Source organism: Poecilia mexicana, unplaced genomic scaffold (assembly GCF_051168715.1).
Source record: "Poecilia mexicana isolate PSO_F unplaced genomic scaffold, ASM5116871v1 scaffold_17, whole genome shotgun sequence".
NCBI classification, from domain to species: Eukaryota; Metazoa; Chordata; class Actinopteri; order Cyprinodontiformes; family Poeciliidae; genus Poecilia; species Poecilia mexicana.
This window is the reverse complement of record NW_028263386.1, coordinates 18572356-18589367: the sequence shown is the minus strand read 5'-3', so window position 1 is coordinate 18589367 and position 17012 is coordinate 18572356. Positions and strand designations below refer to the sequence as shown.

At 42.1% G+C, this 17012-nt stretch overlaps 2 protein-coding genes across 3 annotated transcripts; one reads left to right on the top strand and one right to left on the bottom strand.

Moving 5' to 3' along the window:
- The first annotated feature begins 2445 nt into the window (after positions 1 to 2445).
- On the top strand, positions 2446 to 9565 carry LOC106918638 (semaphorin-4E-like). Of its 2 annotated transcripts, XM_014988546.2 has the most exons (14): positions 2446 to 2686; positions 2800 to 2945; positions 4053 to 4115; positions 4195 to 4293; positions 4409 to 4508; positions 4595 to 4720; positions 5400 to 5545; positions 5684 to 5862; positions 5952 to 6108; positions 6307 to 6529; positions 6647 to 6759; positions 6860 to 7017; positions 7364 to 7413; positions 7520 to 9565. In XM_014988546.2, exons 1-14 carry the CDS (start codon positions 2575 to 2577, stop codon positions 8107 to 8109), a joined length of 2262 nt encoding a protein of 753 aa, XP_014844032.2. In that variant the 5' UTR covers positions 2446 to 2574; the 3' UTR covers positions 8110 to 9565. The 2 variants fall into 2 exon arrangements, with proteins under 2 accessions (XP_014844032.2, XP_087870621.1); XM_088014495.1 differs by lacking the exons at positions 7364 to 7413; positions 7520 to 9565 and having other exon boundaries at positions 6860 to 7021.
- A 568-nt stretch (positions 9566 to 10133) lies between these two features.
- On the bottom strand, positions 10134 to 15812 carry cactin. Its single transcript, XM_014988542.2, has 10 exons — positions 15458 to 15812; positions 14378 to 14930; positions 14191 to 14286; positions 13956 to 14101; positions 13667 to 13829; positions 13000 to 13114; positions 12394 to 12586; positions 12134 to 12256; positions 10903 to 11273; positions 10134 to 10810 (listed from the first exon to the last, which is right to left on the bottom strand). Exons 1-10 carry the CDS (start codon positions 15766 to 15768, stop codon positions 10320 to 10322), a joined length of 2562 nt encoding a protein of 853 aa, XP_014844028.2. The 5' UTR covers positions 15769 to 15812; the 3' UTR covers positions 10134 to 10319.
- Between the last annotated feature and the right edge of the window lie 1200 nt (positions 15813 to 17012).

Sequence of the window (17012 nt, the reverse complement as noted above, 5' to 3'; positions counted from 1 at the left end):
TTCCTGTATTTAGTTAACAGCTTAACCAGCTTAAGGAAGAATTGGTATTTTAAGATGAATGGTACTAAGGAGATCAGTTTCATAGAAATTACAAGATAGGTAAACTTATTAGAGTTAGAACAAAAATATATATATATATTTATCTTATTTTTAACGTATTCTATTTGCATTTATAACTACTTCAGCAGTGGTGCAGCTAAAAGAGGGATCAGAAAGGACAATTACTGCCTCTACAATTTTAATTTATTTTTTAAAAAGTCCAAAGTCCCACAAGGCTCTGTAAATTGCAACATCTATTTATATACTTATTTATGTTTAATTACACTTTATTTATTTTTTTCCATTCTTGTACCATGGCACTGATAAACAAATTACTCACTCCTATTACCTGCACTCCTATGCACAACAACAAAAGTCAAACGGGTTTCCTGCAAAGTCTCATAAAGTTTTACATCTAACAATATTAGTTTGTGGCCTCAGAAAGTGCTACGTATGAATAGATTTTTCACTATTTGTCGTAAATCCCAAATTTTGTGTTTCTTCTCTCAAGGATGCTGTGCCAAAACTACAACTCTCATTATGCAGGGAAGCAAGCTTCTAAAGAATCCTGCCAATCAAGGTGGCTTATTGGCATGAATGTAATTTTAACCTATTCAAACCAGTTTTAGATTAAAATTTTAAATCAAAATGCTGTTCAATATATCAACATTGACATCCGCGTTTGCCAACGTTAGCCAATTTTTAACATTAGCTAATTTTTAACATCTTTATTGCTCCAATAAGTGAAACTGAGCCAATATTATTAATAAGTGATATTTATGTACAGTTTGCTGCTGCATGTGTTTTGGGAGAGGATTGGCCATGTGGTGTTTGTTTAGACATATGACAGTAATAGTGATGCAGCACAGAATTATAGGGAGTTTGGCTGAAGTAGTGAAGCGAAGTCAGCGGTGTAGTGGGTTTTGTCGAAAGTGTTGGGGAAATATACGTCATATTGGTTATTAGCCAAAGCCACAATATTAATTTTGGCTGAAAAACCGGAAAAAATAATTATACTAAAAAAAAAACAACAAATAAATAAAACATGACCAAACCTGAAAACGTCTCACTTAAATTAACATGTTAAGTAGTTGCTCTTTCATCCACTGCACTCTTTTCCCCTTCGGTGACAATATATTCATGTGTGTGAAATCTTAAACTGCTGCTACAGCTTCTGGGCCGTAACCTGCTCTTCCTGCCCTGAGATGTTTTCCTGAGAGCAATATTTTTGACCTGATTATTTTTATCTGTTGGCAAAACGTTGCTGTGAGTACCTGTCATAAAGCCTGCAGTTTACTGCCGTAAGATGCTGAAGTCAGGTAGCCGAGGTGTAAATGCACTGAAGTCACGTGAGTGAGCTGGAAGAAAACCAATTTAAAGCGAATAAAATTGTAGCTAATTTGACTAAACTCTTAAGTCAAATATTAAGTTGCAATCTTTCAAAATTCATGTAGGTCTTCAACGTGAATTATTAAAGTCCTACGAATAACTTCCTGAAATGTGCAAAACTCCAAAATCAGCAGGGTGATGTTTACGCCCACCAATCACCACGCATCTCGCTACTCTACCAAAAACTGCACTTACTGCAGGAGCGTAAAATCTCTACAGTTCCATATGTGAGTGCATGCGTGCGCGTGTGCGTGTGTGTGTGTGTGTGTGTGTGAGTGTGTGTGTGTGTATGAGTGAAACTGGCTTTGGTCCAGAATATGTGAAAACATCTTCTCAGGTCCGCATTCTCTGACATGCTGAGGCTCATCACGATAACACGTACGCCAACAAACCTCTGACACACACACACACACACGCACGTCCTCCTCAGCTGGAGCCTAGTACCGTAGTACAACCCGACAGAACACGTACATTTGGTAAAGTTAGAGCAGGGTAATTAAAGTTAAATTAGTTCAGAAATATGTGTTTTTTGGGGGGGGATTCTTTTGTCGTTTTTATTTTTAATTGTTTCATGACACCGTTTGTGGTTGTGGTGTTTCAGTGATGTAATATGTGCAAGACTTCTTGTGTGAGCAAGTAGGCATTTTGCAAAGTCTTTCTACTTGCAACGTCTCTGAGCTGAAAACCTCAGCGCTCACCCTCTGCGGTATACAGGGTCTTCGGCGCTGCAGAAGAGCTGAGCCTGACATCCCAGCACCCTGCTGAAGGCTTTTCATGGCTCTGCATTAACATCACTATGGCGTTGACAGAATTACTGCTGTGCTGACTTTAGCTCACTCTGCTTTGTTTTGTTTTTTTTAACATCCTGTGTTTTGCTTTTGCTTGACACTTTTTAGACCTCCTCTGTCTCTGTTCTGAAACATTCATACGACTTTCTCTCTTTCAGCCTTCGTTGGCATTGTGTCTTCGGTCTGTCTCATCCGTCTCACCATGGACGGCCCGCTGAGCGGGGCCAGTGAAGGGGCCGGTGCCCTGCAGACTTCATCACGTCACAGATGCCCCTTGCTGTCTTTATCCCTGTATGAATGACTGTTTTGGAAAACAATAAAGCCCCTGAAATTCCTCTTTGATTGAACAAAAGGAGCCATGCATCCGCTGCTGTCCCTCAGTGTCTTCGGACTGCTGCTGCCCGCGGCCTTGATGCGTGTGGAGGACTCGGCCTTGGACTGTATCCCACGCAGATCTGTGCCCAGTAACGGTGAGTGTTGCTCTTTCTTCTTGCAACACTTGGTTTTTGAGTGTGCGTTGTCAGCTCGCGTTTGGACTGACTCCCTGGTTTAAATGCCGAGTTAAGGACTCTTCTGTCTCCAGGCAACAACGCCCTTCTGTTTCAGGAGGAGGGCGTGTTCAACTACTCCACCATGCTGCTAAGAGAAGACCTGGACCTGTTGGTGGTGGGTGCCAGAGAGGCCGTGTTTGCTCTTGATCTCAGAAACATCTCCAGGAAAATTACTTCAGTAAGCACAAACCCAAAACTGATTCTTTTAACCAACAGCTCTGAGTCAGGTTGTTTCATGCTTTCACAAATGTTGTCACTTCCCCCAGAAGTCTGTGTTTTCTTTTTTTTTTCTTTTTTTTTTAAATAAATTGTCTGTAACAGATCAGCACAGAGGAGCACCAGATTGTAACATGAAAGAAAATAGTGCATGGTTTTCCAAAGTGTGGCAAGCATTTCTATTAATTGACTTATAGTAATAGTATTGTACTAACTATACACATCTAGAGACTAAGATTTTTATCCATTCTTCAACATAAAATGGTTCATGCTCGGTCAGCTTTCAGGTCTATTGTGTTTGGGTCTGGCCTTTAACTAGGCCGTTCAAACACAAAAGTGTGTTTTGATCCAAACCCATGACTTTCAAGCTGTGGCAAACCAACAGTTTATCGTTGCATTTTACAGCTAAGGGCAAAATTATTAATACTAATTTTGGCCTCTCAGTCTAATATTTAAAATTAAATCCCTTAAGCGCCTAGACGAAAATGAGACCAAAGTCTCCAAGAAGATAATAAAACGATACAAAATAAAATCTTATTTCTGTGTGTGTGTGTTTTACTAAAATGATCATTTATTTTTTTTACCCTTCTGCATAGTCAGTGGAATTTTCTTTTTGGCATTAAAGCAACCAAACCCTTTTTATAATTGCTGACCAATTTTCTATTGGTATTATGACAATGAGCTCCAAGCCTGCCTCCTCAGATTCTGTATATCAGATTCAAGTCGTGATTCTGGCTGACCACTCCAAAATAATAATTATATTATTTCTAGTAAAAACAACAACAACAACAACAAAAACATGTTTGTTAATTAATTTACATAAATAACCCTTAATGGATCCTGTATTAAGGGTCAAGAATGACCAATTAAGGCAGACATCTTTATCTGGTCTCTTCTAGAGTTCAACGTATTTACAGTTCCAGGCCTCTCCATACAACCAGAAGCATCCACAAAAAAAACTTGTCTCTGTGATGTAGCAAAAGATTTTCTACCATTGGGGAAAAAAACCAAACATTTTATTAAAAGGAAAAAATAAAACAAACAACAATCTGTGGTTTTGCCCTTTTAGGTTGAATGGAAAGTTCCTCTAAATCAAGTGAAGGCGTGTGGAAGTAAAGGAAAGAATGAAAAGGTTGGTCGCTTTCCTGGCACATTGCAACATATATAACTTGTTGGATTTTTAAAAAATCTATTTAAATTGACATTTTCAGACAGAGTGCAAGAACTATATCAGAATAATCCATGAGATGACGGATGGGAAGATGTATGTGTGTGGAACCAATGCTTTCGATCCAGCATGTAAGAATATGGTAAGAAATTCAAAGCTGCTGTAATGTTGTTGTTTTTTTTTTTCTTTTCATCCTGATCATTTTGAGGACTTGCGAAATAAAGTCATGGTTCACCACTGTCCGCTTCTTGTCGCAGTCTTACGTAGACGGGAATTTGACATTTACGGAACCCGCAGAAGACGGCAAAGGAAAGTGTCCATTTGATCCGTCCCAAAGACATGCCTCCATTATGATAAGTGAGAAGAAATTCCGAATTGCAAAAGGTTTGGGGAAAACTAGAAAATGCCACTGGTGTTTTTATTCGAATCTCATTTCCTGGCAGAGAATGACCTCTACTCAGCCACTTCCGTAAACTTCCTTGGCTCTGAGTCGGTCCTGATGCTCAGCCCGTCTGTCAACCCCCAGTCCGGGCCCATACGCACGGACATCAAAACCTCCTGGCTTTACGGTAATACGGAACTAAAGTGTCGAGGGGCATTTTTGATTGTTTTGGTGCAAAGGCACAAGAAACTGTCCAGGTAGTGTGTGTTTGGTTGCCTTTTAACGTGGGAGTTCATTCAAAAATGTCCTGTGCCCTTTAAAATTTAATGAAGTAATCTTAGTCCTAGGAATGCACTAATATGAGAGCAATTGCCAAGATGGTAACGGGGACAATTTTCAACATTAGGAAAAGTGACTGGCACAAGCACCCCTTCGTCCCGACAGCTGTTTCCCTTTTTAATGCAGCACAAAGATTAGCATCTGATTGGTTGATCGATTGGCTGATTTCTATTTGTATTTATTTATTTATTTAAATTTTATTGTTTATCTTAGTTCTTATCTCATTATTTGCCCTTTATGTCTCTGATAAACCTGAACCAGAATCTTAATACTGCTGTTTTGGTCAATACTGATACTCTGAAATGGCATGAAAACTATCACTCCGCTGAGGACAGACTTTAATCAGCAAAACTGTCATTTAAGGAGTTAAATATTTGTTCTGTGTGTTGAGGGTTGAAGTTAATGGTACTATGTAATATGTTGATGTGTGCCTGTATTTTTTGTGTCTAAGGGACTCAAGGTGTTTAAAGGAACCTTTTTGTCTTGATCATGTGCAGCAAATACATTTTAGTTCTCTGGTATTCCAGATCCCACCTTTGTTTCCATGGCGTCGATGCCAGACAGCGAGAAGGACGGCGACGATGACAAGGTCTACATCTTCTTCAGCGAGACGGCTCTAGAGTTCGACTGCTACAGCAAACTGGGAGTGTCCCGCGTGGCCAGAGTGTGTAAGGTAATGCGAACAACAAAAACGCCAACAGCGCTTCTGCAGCCGCGCCGGTTCTGCACTTTTCGCTGCTTGATAAAGAATTCTCTCTTCCCGGTTTCTGTTTGGCCTCGTTTTGCGTCAGAACTGCTTTTGTGCCCATAGGGAGATCAAGGAGGCCGGAGGACATTGCAGAAGAAATGGACATCCTTCCTTAAAGCCAGGTTGGAGTGTCCAGTCCCAGGCTCTAAGTTGCCTTACATTATCCAGGACTCGTACCGCTGGTGCGATCCCTCTCTCCACTGGAAGGAGTGCGTTTTTTACGCCACCTTCACCCCGCAGTCGTATGTTTTCACCAACGCACAAAAGGGTTCTTCATGGACGGGGGGGCTTAACGCTCAATGACCTTTGGATTTCTCATCATGTGTTTCAGACTCACATCCGAAATATCTGCGGTGTGTGCGTACCGCATGTCTGACATCAGTAAACAGTTTTCAGAGGGCAAGTACAAGACCCAGACCCAGGTAGAAGGTTTATACGTAAAGTGGGTGACGTTCAGCGGAGAGGTCCCCAAGCCTCGGCCTGGAACTGTGAGTCTTACCTTTAATTCAGAACGTGTGTTGTTGAAGTGTTTGGAGCAAAAGCAGAATCTTAATGAGTCGCTCTGTTTCTTTTTTACGAGTCGACTCAGCAGGAAACCAGTTACTCCTGACCCCTTGATTGTGTTGTGCTCCTTTTCTCTCTCTCTCTCTCTCTCTCTCTCTCTCCTCACCTTCCTCCTTCACCAGTGCATAAACAAAGAGGCTACTAACTCAGAAATAAAAACGACCCTGGACCTCCCGGACAAGACCCTTCAGTTCATCCAAGACAAGCCGCTCATGGACCAGGCTATTGAGCCGATGGAGGGCAAACCACTGCTGATGCATAAGGGAGCTGCATTCACACAGATCATAGTGAAGCAAGTGCAAGCTTTGGATGGTGAAAAGTACAACGTCATGTTTATAGGCACAGGTGTGTGATCGCATCCAGCTCTGGTATTCGTTTCCATTTTCCTACTAGTCTCCAACTGCATGTTATTTACTGTTAGGATTCTATTCATTATTTATTGTCATTTATTTTTGATTTAAGATCAAGGCAAGTTGCTGAAGGCTTTGCACAACAAAGACATGTTCATCATAGAAGAAGTCCAACTCTTCACCCCTCCTCAGAAAATCAAGATTCTCAAGTTTTCCAATAATACGGTAATGTAAAGCCACTGTAGTTTAATTAGAAAATCACTGTTCAGGTCTGCAATACAACCACAACTTTGCTAGCTTTGTGTTTGTGCTTGTTTTTGCACAGGGTCAGATTTATGTCGGCTCAGACGTTGGCGTAGCTCAAATATCGCCTGCTAACTGTGAGAGGTCCTCCACCTGTTTCGACTGTGTTTTATCCAGAGATCCGTACTGTGGATGGGACAAAGACGAGGGGAAATGTGTTTCTGTTTCCAGTTCACAGAGGTGAGCAGCGCTCAGTTTACACATCCATTGAAAAAGTATTCATACCCCCTGAACTTAACACATTCTGTCCTGTGAAATTCAAATAAAATATTAAGGTTTAAAGTTTCAATGTGACAAGGAAGGGAAACTTACTCCACTGCACATGCATGTAAATAGTAGCAAACCTCTTCAGGTGTGCAGAACTGACAGATGATAAGTTCTTGGCCGCCCCACTCCTTTCTAATTCCGCCCTGGGCAACCGTCCCTATGCCCCATATTAAAAACCACCACTGGGAGTGTGAATAATTTAAAAGGCACTGTTTATTTTAAACTAAACTAGTATTTTAACTTTTTTTTTTTTTTTTAGTGTGCTAATCCAAGATATGAAAGGAAATGCTCGTCTCTGCCCCGATGCTGGTGAGTTAATGCTCTTCTGCAGTATTATCACTGCGTATTGATTTAAAAGCAATTGAGGGTTTGTGGGTGGTTAAACTAATCTTGTGGGATCTTGTTTTGATTTCAGCGCCTGTTGTTGAGACTCTAAAAATCAGTCCTGGAGGAACACTTAAGCTCAGGTGTCCTTCAACTTCCAACCTGGCAAAACTCATCTGGATGCGGAATGGCACGCCTCTCCCACATTCACCTGAGGATGGACTGCTCATTCTGGACGACTCAGATAATAATAATAATACCTCCGGTAAATACAGCTGCTTGTCTGTGGAGAAATCCAAAGCTGGCGAGTACAAGACCGTTGTAGTCAATTACGAGGTCAGCAGAAGCCTCGAAAACACTCGCAGGGACATCACTCAGGCTCAGAGCGGCGGTCAGTCTCGCACTGGACTGATAGTTGCAGTCGTCGTCCTTGTTGTTTCCCTCGTTCTCCTTTTGACCTGGAAAGTTGTCAAGCGCCACATTAACCTGCCTTGTGATCGCACGAAAACAAAAGAAGAACCCCAGCAGACTCGTGACCTGGAGGCCAGGGACGCCCGTGTGCCTTTGGCGGCTAAAACGCCGAACAATCACACCAATGCGCCATGTCAGTCAGACGGGACTAACCCGACAGGAGTAAACTTTTCGTCTATGCACCTCCCTGTTGATGAGTCAACTATTTGAAAATGGCTGTTCTACTACAAAAAAAAAAAAAAAAAAAAACTTAAGAAAATGTAGTGGATATTTCTTTTGTTGAAAATTGTGTCACCTTGAATAACAGTGTTAAAGGACTAATTTTTATTTTTTATTTTTTTTTATTATGATGAGGTCAAAGATGGCACGTTTCTTCAAGGTTTTCTTTTTTATAAACTTCACTGTTTAAAAAAAGGTGGAAAAGAGCCAGAGGTTTACACACCTAGTGTAACGTACAATTCGATCTTCTAAACTTTTGTTTTTAAAGTAGCATTTATCTTTTTTTTTTTTTTTTCGTTTGGGCGAACGTCTTTGCTGGTGAAGGTCCGTGGAGCCAAACATTCAACTTTTACTTCCTGATGCTGCCCATTTTAGGTTTTTTGGTGGCTTCCTGTTTTTGTTTTGTTTTGTCTTTTTTTTATTGTTTATTTTAGGTTGTTAGTATAGTATAAAATGGGTTTTAGTCTATCAGTTTTACTGACTAAATCCAGTTACCCTGCTGAAGTTTTCTTTTTATACTTTGAAAACAATACACAAGTACATAAATCTTGCTATAAAAGTTGATAAAAGCGTTTCTGCTTCCGCTCCGGGCCTTGTAAAATCAGCGTATCTTCTACCCATAACTCATAGCACAACTATTTGTACCAGAGGGCAAATAGCTGCTGCATGCTACTGTGTAATCAATTTTACTGTGAGCATCGGTTTGGATTGATGGATGGATGTGGGCATCCCACAACTTTAGTTGTTGTTCATGTGTTTGTAAGCAGTAGCACTAAAAAAAAAAAACTTGTTCAGCTGGCTGTAGCTCTAAATTCAGGAGGTTTTTACATTAAGTTCACGCCCTATTTTAAAAGCTTTCAGTTCAAACTAATTTTAACGCTTTTGGCGCATGCTTAATGCTATTGTGGTATTTTTTTTGTGTGTTTTAAAATGTTCTTAATTCTCCATAATCCTGATTTTTTTTTTTTCAGGGTTTTCTACTGTAAATGGAATTGAGCCACTTTTGTTCTCCGGTTGCCAGCTTGAAAAGAGTTTATTTTGAAATAAAGTTTTTTATTTTTGAACTTAAAACAAAAAAAAAATTTTCTTGACCCGGTTTTCTGAATCTGAATAAGTTTTATTTCTTTATGTTTGGCAAGACTGGCCTTGTGAAGAATGTGAAGAGCAGATGTTGGAGTCATCTGATGTTGTAAATCAGTTTTCTGTTCATGACGGCTCAAGTTCTGACAATAACGCCACTTCTTTTCGCCGACTCAAGTTGCGTAATTATAGCACATAAATAAGTGTCGAACAAATGTCAACATTTGTACAAATTTAGTACAAATGTATTTCTGCTGGCCTTAACAATGCAAGTGATCCACACAAGCTGAGAAATCAAGAGAAATATGTAGAAAGAAAAAGTTGTGTAATAAAGGGGAATAATATAAACATTGAAGAAACGTAGCTGGAGAGAGTCGGCAGGAATCTGTTGGTATTTAGAAAGCAATTCTGCCCCCTGTCTGCAAGTAAATGAATAGCTGCTTTGGTGCTGATTGATCAAATGTGTCTCATAACTTAAATATCGCATAACCCATCTCATGATGGGTGGAAGCTAAGAGTTCTCACAAGGTCTTTGCAACCCTATTTTTGAAAAATGTGCTGATGGTGTTGATTACTGATGCATTTGCAAGCTTCTGAATGTCAGCACTGATCTGGAAGGGGAAAGAACATAATTTAATCATAAACCAACTTTAACTAAATGCTTGGTCAAGATTTCTGGAAGGGGGAAAAAAAAAATCTGAGTTGTCCAAAAGTCAAGTCTTGCTATAATATTGCACAAAAGGATATTGCATGAAATGTTTTTGCAATACCCTGTTCTATATAACCTAATTTGTCCATAAACTTTTTTTTTCTATAAGTAAACACCCTCATTAAATATAAATATTCATGTATTAACATTTTGAGTGATTTTCCCCACTGTATGAGATTCGACCCCAAGCAGAAAATCATCAATAAATGGCAGCAAGCAAACAGCAGAAAGTGAAAAAAACAAATCTTTAATGTGTATTTAGCAGACTACATTTACAGTTTCCTTTTCAGACAACATGACAAGAGTTTGTCGCTGAGGCTCTAGTTTTATGAGCAGCTAAAACGAGCCAAATCATCCGGTTTCCGCAAGCGAAGTCAGGTCCCTGAGGTTTTGGTCCGTGCCGGTGACTCGTTCATCTCCTGTAGCGATACCTCTTGAAGTGGAACCACAGCTGGAAGATCCCGTTGGCAAACTGGCAGCGGAACCCGTGTCGGTGCGAGTACTCCCACTCCCTGTTGACAATCTTAAAAGCGATGTCCTCGTACGGCGGCCCGGCGTGGAACCTCAAAATCCCAAAGTCCTTGTTGTCCGGACACGGCTCGAGGAAGTACTGAGGCGTGGAGCGCTTGTCGATCAGGTCCGGGTAGAAGATGTTGAACTTGTACCCCTGGACGATCTTGGGCGGCGGGTTGTCGAAGTCGTAGTGCGTCTGGTTGTACTTGTTCCACTCGAAGCCCGTGTGGACCCGGTTGAAGAAGCGCGGTTTGCGCGGACGGTACTTGTCCGCCCACAGGTACATCTTCCCGGAGACGGGGATCTCCACGCTGAACTGGGCCTCGTCGTTGCCCATGCCTTCTTTGGCCCGCCGCACGAAGGCGTCCTCCGCGCTTTCGCTGGCGTCGCCTGGAACGCCGGAGGAAGAAACTCTCGTTATTTGGACACGTGACGGTGACGTGTCTACTGCGTTTGTGTGTCGAGCATAAAGGGCTTTTTACCTGTGACCTGAAGCTGCCTGCGGGCCAGCTGGAGCCGGTGCGCGTCTTCCTCTGGGGTGATGGTGTGAGTGTCCAGCGGCAGCTCAGACAGAGTGAGCAGAGTGGGACTGTAGCGACCAGAGTCGTACTCCGCCTGGCTCTGCTGGATGAGGTCCTCCTCCGTCAACACGGCCTCCGCCGCCTCTCCCTTCCCCTCCTCGTCCTTCCCTTCGTCCTTCTCTCCTCCCTCTTCGTCTTGGCCGCCAGCAGTAGAGGTGGACGGGCCTGGCCCCTCTTCATCCTCCTCCGTTTCTCTGTTCTTGTTTCTCCGGGATGAAGATGCCGACAGACCGCTCTCCTCCGCTGTCCTCTCTCTCATTCTTTCCTCATCCCTAAAGAAGAAGAGGCTTTATGTTAAACTTTTTTTGTTTCTAATCTCATTACTTTCATGTTACTTTATCTACTGTCCCCTTCCAAAACATTTTTTTTCTCGTTTTGTTACGTTATTACCTTTGACTTCAAATAATTCTATTGGGATTTCATGACATTCCCACACAAAGCACTGCGTGATTGTGACGACGAATGAAAAAGATCCATGGTTTTCTTGTGCTTGACAAATAAAAACCTGAAAGGTGTGATGTGAATTCATAGTTCACTCCCTTTACTTTGGTACATTTGAAGAAAATCTAAACAGAAGCAATACCCCAAACTCTGAATACCTAATTAAGAACGATCAATATATTATCTGAACTGGAAAAAAGTATGTCGGACCAGCAAACCTACCAAGACGCATGACCATCCACCTAAACCAATTACGGGGAAATACTGGAGGAAAACCCGTTAGATGATGCAAAACATCTGTGACTGAGGAGGAGGCTCATCTTGCAGCAAGACAATGATGCAAAACGTACAGTCAGAGCTCCATCGGAATGGTTTAGATCAAAGCTGTCGATCGGTCGTAAAGCTTAAACTGATGCTCACAGGTCTAATCTGCCTGAGCTGGAGCCAAACTGCAAAAATGGAAGATTTGCAGAGATGGGAGACGACCAAAAAAGACGCTTAGTTGGAAATGCAGCAAGGAGGAAGGTCCACCAAGCATTGACTCAGGGCAGCTGAATACATATTCATGTTCCAAAATGCAGCACAATTTTTTTTTTCCTCCCTAGAAAATCCTAATAAAAACATTGTAGTCACGGTCGCAACAAGACGAAATGTTTTGCAAGACGCCGTCTGCGGGGTCATCACAACTTACTCATCTTCCTCGCTCCTCGGTTCCTCTTTGATGATGGGGAACAGAGGTTCGCTTTCCACTCCCTGCTCTTGTTTCAGTTTGAACAGCTTCTGACGCAGCACGTCCTGATGGCGCTCTCTCAACCTGGATGTTGAAGAAAACAAACACAATCTGTACTCCATCCAAGCCGAGACACTCCGCAGGCAGCCTCTCGGATTTACGCCATTTTCCATCCATGCAGTAATTCAGAAAACACGGACGGAGTGCGGCTCCTTTCTCACCGCGCTCTGGCCATGTAGACCCGAACTTGCTGCAGCAGACTCTCCCAGTAGCCGATGTCGAGATTGGATCCCCCGGCCCGGATCTTTCCCTCGATGTTGAGGTGCAGCGCCTGCAGCTGGCTGTAGGTTTTCCCTTTGAACACGGACTGGACGTCGGTGCTGACCGCTGTGTTGATGCCCTCGCGTCGATCACCTGAAGGTTAAAGTGGAGCACAACATGTCAAAAGGTCTGGTATGTGTTTTTTGCAGGGAGCGAATGTAAGTAGATAGCTAAATTCAAAAGTGGATAAAAGTTTTTTTTAACAACTTCTTGAAGTTTTTAGTTAGCGTGGAAGTTGATGTGATTTATGTATTCATTCTTAGGCTGCAAAAAATACTTTTGGAAGAGTGTAGAGCTTACACTCTGTAGGCAACAGACAAAATATTCTAAGTCTGCCGTAGAAAAAGTAGAGACTTGCAAGTCTTCGGGATTTTCTAGCATTATGCATTGACGGTCCCTCACAGCAGACTAAAATAGTTTGGTAATCATATACAACAGATATCACATCCATATATTTTTTTTTTCTTTTCTCAAATATGGACACTACAGCACTAAAACGTCCATACCGGGTCCTTTCCCAGACGCTTCCAGTTTCCTCAGCTTGCTGATCTCGTCCTCGGTGATGGTCGTCATGTCTCTCCAGAAGTCCACGTTCTTGCCCTGCTCCAGCTCCATGTAGACCTTTCACATAGACACAGTTTACTGGAATAGTAAGGCTGAAGCTGAGCCATTATAAAACATCACTTGGTTTTGGTCTAAACCAGGGCTCTACGACCTCAAAACAAAAAAACAATGGGGATCACGAAGGGGAAGAGGTGAACTATTATTTTTTTTTTGCTTAGTTATGCCACAGTGAAGCAGGATTGTGGGTGTTTAACTGAAGCAGAGAAGTAGCGTTGTGGTCCTTTTTTCTCGTAAAGAAAATTCATTTAGAGCCACAGGATTTTTAAAGAATCGAAAAAATAACAACAGCTTAAATGGCAAAGTCTAGGTTTTTTTTTTTTTTTTCCCTCTTAGCAACCTGAAATAAATTATGTTTCATGACAGCTGGTTTTTGGCCAGAGACTATGCAACGTATCAGTTCACACACAGTAAAAAGGGGAGATTTAAAGTTTTCTTCCACTTCACAAATGTTACACTAAGTGTTACTCTGTGTTGCTCTGACAAAATGAGGTCATGGCTACATGTGCAAAGCACTGCAAAGACCAGTTAAGTACTAATCAGCCGCTGAACCTTTATGTCCTCCAGCAGGTCCTCCATGTCGGTGACAGTCAGCCCGTTGAGGAACGTGTACGGTTCGTGCATCTCCACGGCCAGATCGTCGTCCTCGGCACTGATGTACTTCGCCAGAAGGTCGATGGGTTTTGCACGGCCATCGCGGATTCTAATCTTGGACCTAAATCGACGTTTTTGGACAACTGGATAAGTACGGTTCAGTGACGGTTTTTTATTTTTTGGCAATTACTTTGATTAAAAAAATAAATAAATAAATAAAAAATAAAAAATAATATTGCACACTAGCCTTAGTTTGGCCTGCTGCAGGTGGAAGTTGTCCTCCTGTTCAGCCCAGGTTTTGAAGTGCTCAGCCTCTTTCTCTCTCTGCAGCATCTCCAGCTCCGTCTCTCTCATGGCTTTCTCTCGCTCCCGCTCCAGCCGCAGCTGCTTCACCTGAACGAGCGTGCAGCCAGCGTGGTTACAACACACGACGCTGCCGGTGTGTTCCGGTCTCGAGAGGAGCACCGTTCTCGTGTTCCTACCTTCTGCAGCTCTCTTCGGTTCTCCTCCTGGATGCATTTGTTTCTCTCTTTCAGCTCTTTTTCGCTGAAATGGCCAATGCCCTTCTTGTCCAGCGCCTGAAGCACAAAAACACAGAGACGAATCGGGATGGGGAAACAACGTTTAGGTTTAGGAATAATGGGTCAAACGTCTCGGTGGAGAACTGACTTTCTGCCATTTGAATGTGCCCAGCAGGTTGTTGTCTCCAAACGGGTTGTCTGCGTTGGTGTATCCCATGTATTCTTCGCTCCAGCCCATCTTCTCCCTCCTTTTCTTTTCCTTCGCTTCCTTCTTCGCCAGTCGTCTGGCTCTCTTCTCCTCTGGCGTCTCCAGGGCTTTCATCAGCTCTTTCTGTTTCTTCCTCTCCTCTTTCTCTTTGACTTCAAGGTTCTCATTGTCTGAGTCGGAGCTCTCCGAGGAGTCGGACGCGCTGGACCCCCGCCTCCCTCTGCGCCCATCATCTCTCTCTTTGCTCTTCTTGCTCCTCCCTCGCTCCCTATCCTCGCTCCTCTTCTTCCTCTCTCTGCTTCTGTCTCCTTTCCTTTCCTGGTCCCTCGTCTCTCTGCCTCTTGCTGGACTCCCTCGTTCAGGACTTTTTCTCCGTCTCCTCCTCTCTCTGTCGCTGCTTCCGCTGCTCGAGCCCGAGCCGGACTGGGACCTTCCCTTCCTTCTCTCCGTCTCCTTCCCCCTTCTTCTCATCTTGGAATTGTCTGAATCAGGACTGAAAAGAAAACAGATTATTTGTATGAACACTACAAATAATGCAAGTGTTATTTTATGTAAAGGAAAACATTAGAATGGTCGAGATTAACCTTCCAGAAATGACAATAGAAATAAAACCAAAACACATTTTGGTGAAAGTGTGGAAATCCACTAATATTTCACAAAATGCCAATTTTATTAAAAACCTACTCATGAGAAAAGCGACTAGAAACGATTTAGAACAAAAATGTCAAATTATTCTAGAGGTAATAAACTGTATCTTAGGTGAGTCTGACTGATTTTTACAAAAAGAGTCTCGCTAGAAGCTTTAAATCAGTGCAAAACTCCATATTGTTAGCATCTGTCATGTTTTACTTTTCCACTGTGTGCAGAAGCCTGCCAAAGTAACATAAAAAACTGCGTAAGAGGCTGTTGATTAAAGGCTAACACCTACTATTTGGGGCTAATCGTTGTGTCGGATGTTACCACAGAGGACATGTGTCAACTTCATTATTTGCATCCATAACAAACCCAGGAATCCATTACCTTGACGATCGACCTTTCGATCTGCTGCTCCGCCGGTGCTCTCTTCGCCTCCTGTCAGCCTCCGAGCCGCTGCCGGACCCGGATCGGCCCCAGTGCTGAGGCCGACGGCGGACTGGAGATCCATGATTTGAGGCCGCGCTGCTGCTGCTCGATCTAGTTCGTCCGTGGGCGGCTCTTCTGGCGTCCGGAGACCTACTACGGCCTCTCCTCTCGTCTGGAGATTGAGATTTGCTTATTTTAGACTTGTTTCGCCTATCTCTACTCCGACTTCTGGTTCTGGACCGGGTCCTGCGTCGCGATTTCGAACCCATCACGAACTGAACTGCTGTACGGGGCCCGAGAGGAAGTCTGTCGCGTAAATAAGACGTAATAATGAGCAACGCAAAGGCAGATCACTCGTCCAATTTTAGAGTGCAAATAACTAATGCGGAAATAGTATTATTTTTAAATAGAAGCAATAAGGAAAAATAGCACAAATTTTACATTTTCCGATTTCCAAAAGGCATCGCTAAGGCCACCTATATAAGCCCTTGTAGAAACTCTTGCGCAAAATATATACGTCATAATAAACTACAAAACATAAATAAAAACAAATGCGCTGCACACTGTAATATTTGTACTAAGGTAGTGTTTTGTACCGTTTGTGATTCTGATATTTAATTAATAAACCAACTGTCCTCCATACCAGTAAGCACATTTTAGTGTCTGTAACAGTTGAGTGAATGAACTGGAAAATACAAAAATCTATATTTTGAAATATTAATTTAATTTGCTAATGAATATCTTCATTATAATTTTATGGAAAGGGACACATCCCTTTCTAGTCAAACTTGAAAAGGATATCTCAGTAAGGATAAGAGATAGTGTAAAGCACAGTTCATGAATAAACTAATAAGACCAAACGGTAGTCTTTTCCCAATATTTTGCTCTTTTTATTACTCAGATAGGAAGTGTCATAGAGGTTGAGTGTGAAAATACATTGAGACATTAAGATACTAACTGAAAGAAGATCAACTAAACTGTTTATTAAAGCATCTGACACCATGTCTTAAATACATGGTTTACTGGATTTTGGTTTGCAGAGAATATGCGTTCCCTCTTAGAAATAAGATTACACAGGGCATTCCTTTTATGCGTTTTATTTTCAGGTATATAGTACAAATACCGCGACAGACTGGCGACCTGTCCAGGGTGAACCCCGCCTCTCGCCCGAAACGTTAGCTGGAGATAGGCACCAGCAACCCTGCTGACCCCAGGGACAAGGGTGTACAGACAATGGATGGATGGATGGATGGATGGATTGATGGATGGATGGATGGATGGATGGATGGTACAAATACATTTTTTTTTTAACTTTCGCAACAAAACGCAGAAAACAAAAAAACCTAGCAACTGTATTAATTATGCCAATTCACAGAACTGATTGAAAACTTTTCAAAGTACACTAACTGATCTATAAAGCTTAATTAATTATTATAGACATTCTTAGATTCTTTTAAAAATATTGCTTAAAATATTGTATCATGTTGAGGGATGCGCCTAGGGCATGCTACAA

Bases quoted from the DNA above. Each gene is read 5' to 3' on its own strand.
- LOC106918638 (XM_014988546.2), top strand. From the start codon at position 2,575: ATGCATCCGCTGCTGTCCCTCAGTGTCTTCGGACTGCTGCTGCCCGCG. The intron at 4,509-4,594 runs GTGAGAAGAAAT...ATTTCCTGGCAG, and splicing joins ACATGCCTCCATTATGATAA to AGAATGACCTCTACTCAGCC. The intron at 6,530-6,646 runs GTGTGTGATCGC...TTTTGATTTAAG, and splicing joins CGTCATGTTTATAGGCACAG to ATCAAGGCAAGTTGCTGAAG.
- cactin (XM_014988542.2), bottom strand. From the start codon at position 15,768: ATGGGTTCGAAATCGCGACGCAGGACCCGGTCCAGAACCAGAAGTCGG. The intron at 14,931-15,457 runs GTAATGGATTCC...TTTTCTTTTCAG, and splicing joins TCGAAAGGTCGATCGTCAAG to TCCTGATTCAGACAATTCCA. The intron at 10,811-10,902 runs GTAAAAAGCCCT...CCGGCGTTCCAG, and splicing joins CAGGCAGCTTCAGGTCACAG to GCGACGCCAGCGAAAGCGCG.